Raw genomic sequence first — 2,958 nt, forward strand, 5'->3', positions numbered from 1 at the left:
AAAAATGATTTCTAGAATGTAAAATAACAACTATATCATATTTGTTAGGTGCAATAATTGTTTATGTAAGGTATAACAATCGAAATGTGACGTTTGAATTGTTTTACGATTTTAAAAGATTTTAGTTAATGTAGCATCGTTATCCTGGTTATAACCTTTGGTAAAGCGGCAAATGCATGATTCTACAATTGGTATATATAAGAGTCAAAGTCATGAGATCAATTCTCATATACTGCAATTAGTGTAATTATTGATATTGTTGGAGTGCAATAATTGTCTTTGTTGGATACATCGATCGAATCATGATGATTGAGCTACTATACAGTTTAAAATATTTGAGTTGATTTGTAATATCTATTCTAAAAAAAGAAAAAGTTAAACAAAATTCGCAAGGAGTTAAAAGTTNAAGATTTACTCCAATATAACATAGACTCACCCAATAAACGTCATATTGTTGTACTTGACAGATCAGATAATTGTCTTTCGAGTCCTGGGTAGCCACCATTTTTCAATTAAAAAATCAAACATTTTTATGTCAAAGGGGATCATTAGTAATGCAACAAAATAGATCAAATAAATTATGTTGATTGAGGTTCTATACGGTTAATTACAACTCAACGGTTGAAAATGAATGTGAACAATTCAAGGGATACAAAGATATACATGGTCATGGATGGATTGGTCGGAAAATTCAGAGACACCTCGTTCAAAACTTAGTTCGCCTTTATAATTTCAAATTTTGCCTGATATAAAATAGTTTGCCAAAAATTTTAAGTGGTCGAGTAGAGCTTGTTGAAGTATTTGTCTTTATTGATTAAATTTTTTAATATAATCGAATTTTTACGGAAATTATTGTAAACTGGATTGGTATTTCCAATCTTTCGAGCAATCTAAATGATATCAAATTAAAAAGAAAAAAGAAAAAATATTATCACACATCGGGTAATTAGATATCCGGAATGATGAAGCAAAGGGCCGCTTTTCCATCGGTGCGATCAGCCGCATCCTCTCCAATACGTAGCCCAGGCTCTGTGTATAGGGGGGCGGGAGCTCACGGCTGTGCTACATGGGTTGAACGTATGTCAAACTTGTAATCTAACCAATTTGTGGGTTTACTCAGATTCCTCGAAGGTTGTTCGATCGATGTTTGAAGAGTTGCATATATTAAAGATTCAATGTTCGAGGGCGTCTTTCTTGGATCTAATATCATCACTTCAATGACATCATTTGAAGTCGTCAGCAACGTGTTTTTATTTTTTATTTTTGTTTTGTGTAGAAAATAAAAATAAAATTTTGTATAGAGGTATGACGCGGAAGCTAAGGGTTAAAAGAATCTTTGAATGGTTCGTTTCGTTGACTTTCTCGCCACCACATTCCTCATAATTATAAATGATATATATATATATATATAAATCGAATACATATATTTTAAAAAGGATTATTAAAATTATAAAGCGTAATGATTGGTTTTATAGACCCTTAGCTTGTTTCGACTAATTTAACAATTTCAAAATTCAAAAGACAGCTACTCGTAGTACACAAGTGCTTGTTGTTTATTTGAAATTTTAGGCTAAGAAATTATGTATACCTATGAGTTGCCAAGAAAATCAAGTGTAGAAACATCTCTTATTTTTCGTTTGAAGTATAATAGGTAAATTATTGTGAATTGATCCACCATCTTTCTAATAATTTACTTGCGATGGTCTATAAATTATGGGCTTGGGTGTAATTTCAATCTGTTTTGTTTGATATATTTTGTAAAAAAAAAAGGTACAATTTGGATAACCACAAAGCTAAGATGTGGTGGCGCTTTGAAGTGGTCAGCTTGTCTTTGATCCATAATTCTCCCACCACCATTTTCATACTAAAATCCAACCCTCCTTTTCCACACCTTCTGTTCTTTATTATAAAATCACTCTCTCCCCCCTCCTTCCACTTATCGTTCAGAAAATCTTTCGCCATCTCCACTCCCAATTCTCACATTTATTAGAAAAAAGAAGAAGAAGAAAATTTGTATTTTCATTTTATTATTGATGTGATCTGGAATCAAGAAAGGTTCAGGCAAGTCCTTTACTCCAAATTCTTGATCAGTTGAGCCCAAAAACTTGTATTTCTATTCGTTATTTGAAATGGAGAAAGCGGGAACTTCGAGTCAAGAGACTGTGTTCAGTGAGCTAACTCAAGGGAGGGAATTTGCGAATCAGCTGCAGAAGGAGCTTAATCCCGCTGCTACTTCGAGGGAGGCCTGTGCTTTTTTACTGGAGAGGATACTTTCTTCTTACGATAATGCTTTGACTCTGCTCGATTGCATGGCTTCACTTGGTAATGGAGAACACCCTACAAAAATTTCTGTTTTCGATATGTTGGAGTCACCTGTTTCGTTTGAGGGTAACCACCGGAGTGAAGCATCGTTGAAGGATTCTAAGGATCAACTCCACGTTTCCAAGAAAAGGTAGTTAACTCTTTATCGGGGATTTGCATTTGGGTTAATCTTAAATTAATATCTTTATTTTGATTTGTTTCTTCGGCATTTGCAGAAAGACACTGCCGAAACTGAGTGAACAAGTGCGCGTGTGCTCCGGGACAGGAGTTGAATATGACGGCTATAGTTGGAGGAAATATGGACAGAAAGATATTCAGGGGACTAGACATCCAAGGTGAGACGTCATGTAGACTTGATGTTATGGCATTTAAATCCTTTAATTTAATTTCTTGGATATTAGCTAAATTAGAAATTCTTGTTGTAGCATTACGTTGATCGAGAGAAAAATTTTGTACTGATTTTACGACAACTTTTCTAGCTGATTCGTCCAATAGTTAGATTCCAATGCACCGATCACGATCTATACATGTATACGCACGAATTCATTTGAGTTGTGTGGGACGAGCATCAAGGCGATTCAATCGGTCTTGTGGTTGAAACTCATATTTTTCCTAAACCAAAAAAAAAAATCTATA

The 2,958-nt window shown here is 34.2% G+C and overlaps 1 protein-coding gene across 1 annotated transcript in view; it reads left to right on the forward strand.

Annotated features, from left to right (window-relative positions):
* The first annotated feature begins 1,893 nt into the window (after window positions 1-1,893).
* LOC140972707 (probable WRKY transcription factor 53) overlaps window positions 1,894-2,958 on the forward strand; it is a 2,151-nt gene continuing 1,086 nt past the window's right edge. The window contains exons 1-2 of the mRNA XM_073435080.1: window positions 1,894-2,452; window positions 2,538-2,657. Coding sequence (XP_073291181.1) covers window positions 2,130-2,452; window positions 2,538-2,657 — 443 coding nt within the window. The 5' untranslated portion in view covers window positions 1,894-2,129. The remainder of the gene's footprint in view (window positions 2,453-2,537; window positions 2,658-2,958) is intronic.

Source organism: Primulina huaijiensis, chromosome 3 (genome assembly GCF_012295235.1).
Source record: "Primulina huaijiensis isolate GDHJ02 chromosome 3, ASM1229523v2, whole genome shotgun sequence".
NCBI lineage: Eukaryota > Viridiplantae > Streptophyta > Magnoliopsida > Lamiales > Gesneriaceae > Primulina > Primulina huaijiensis.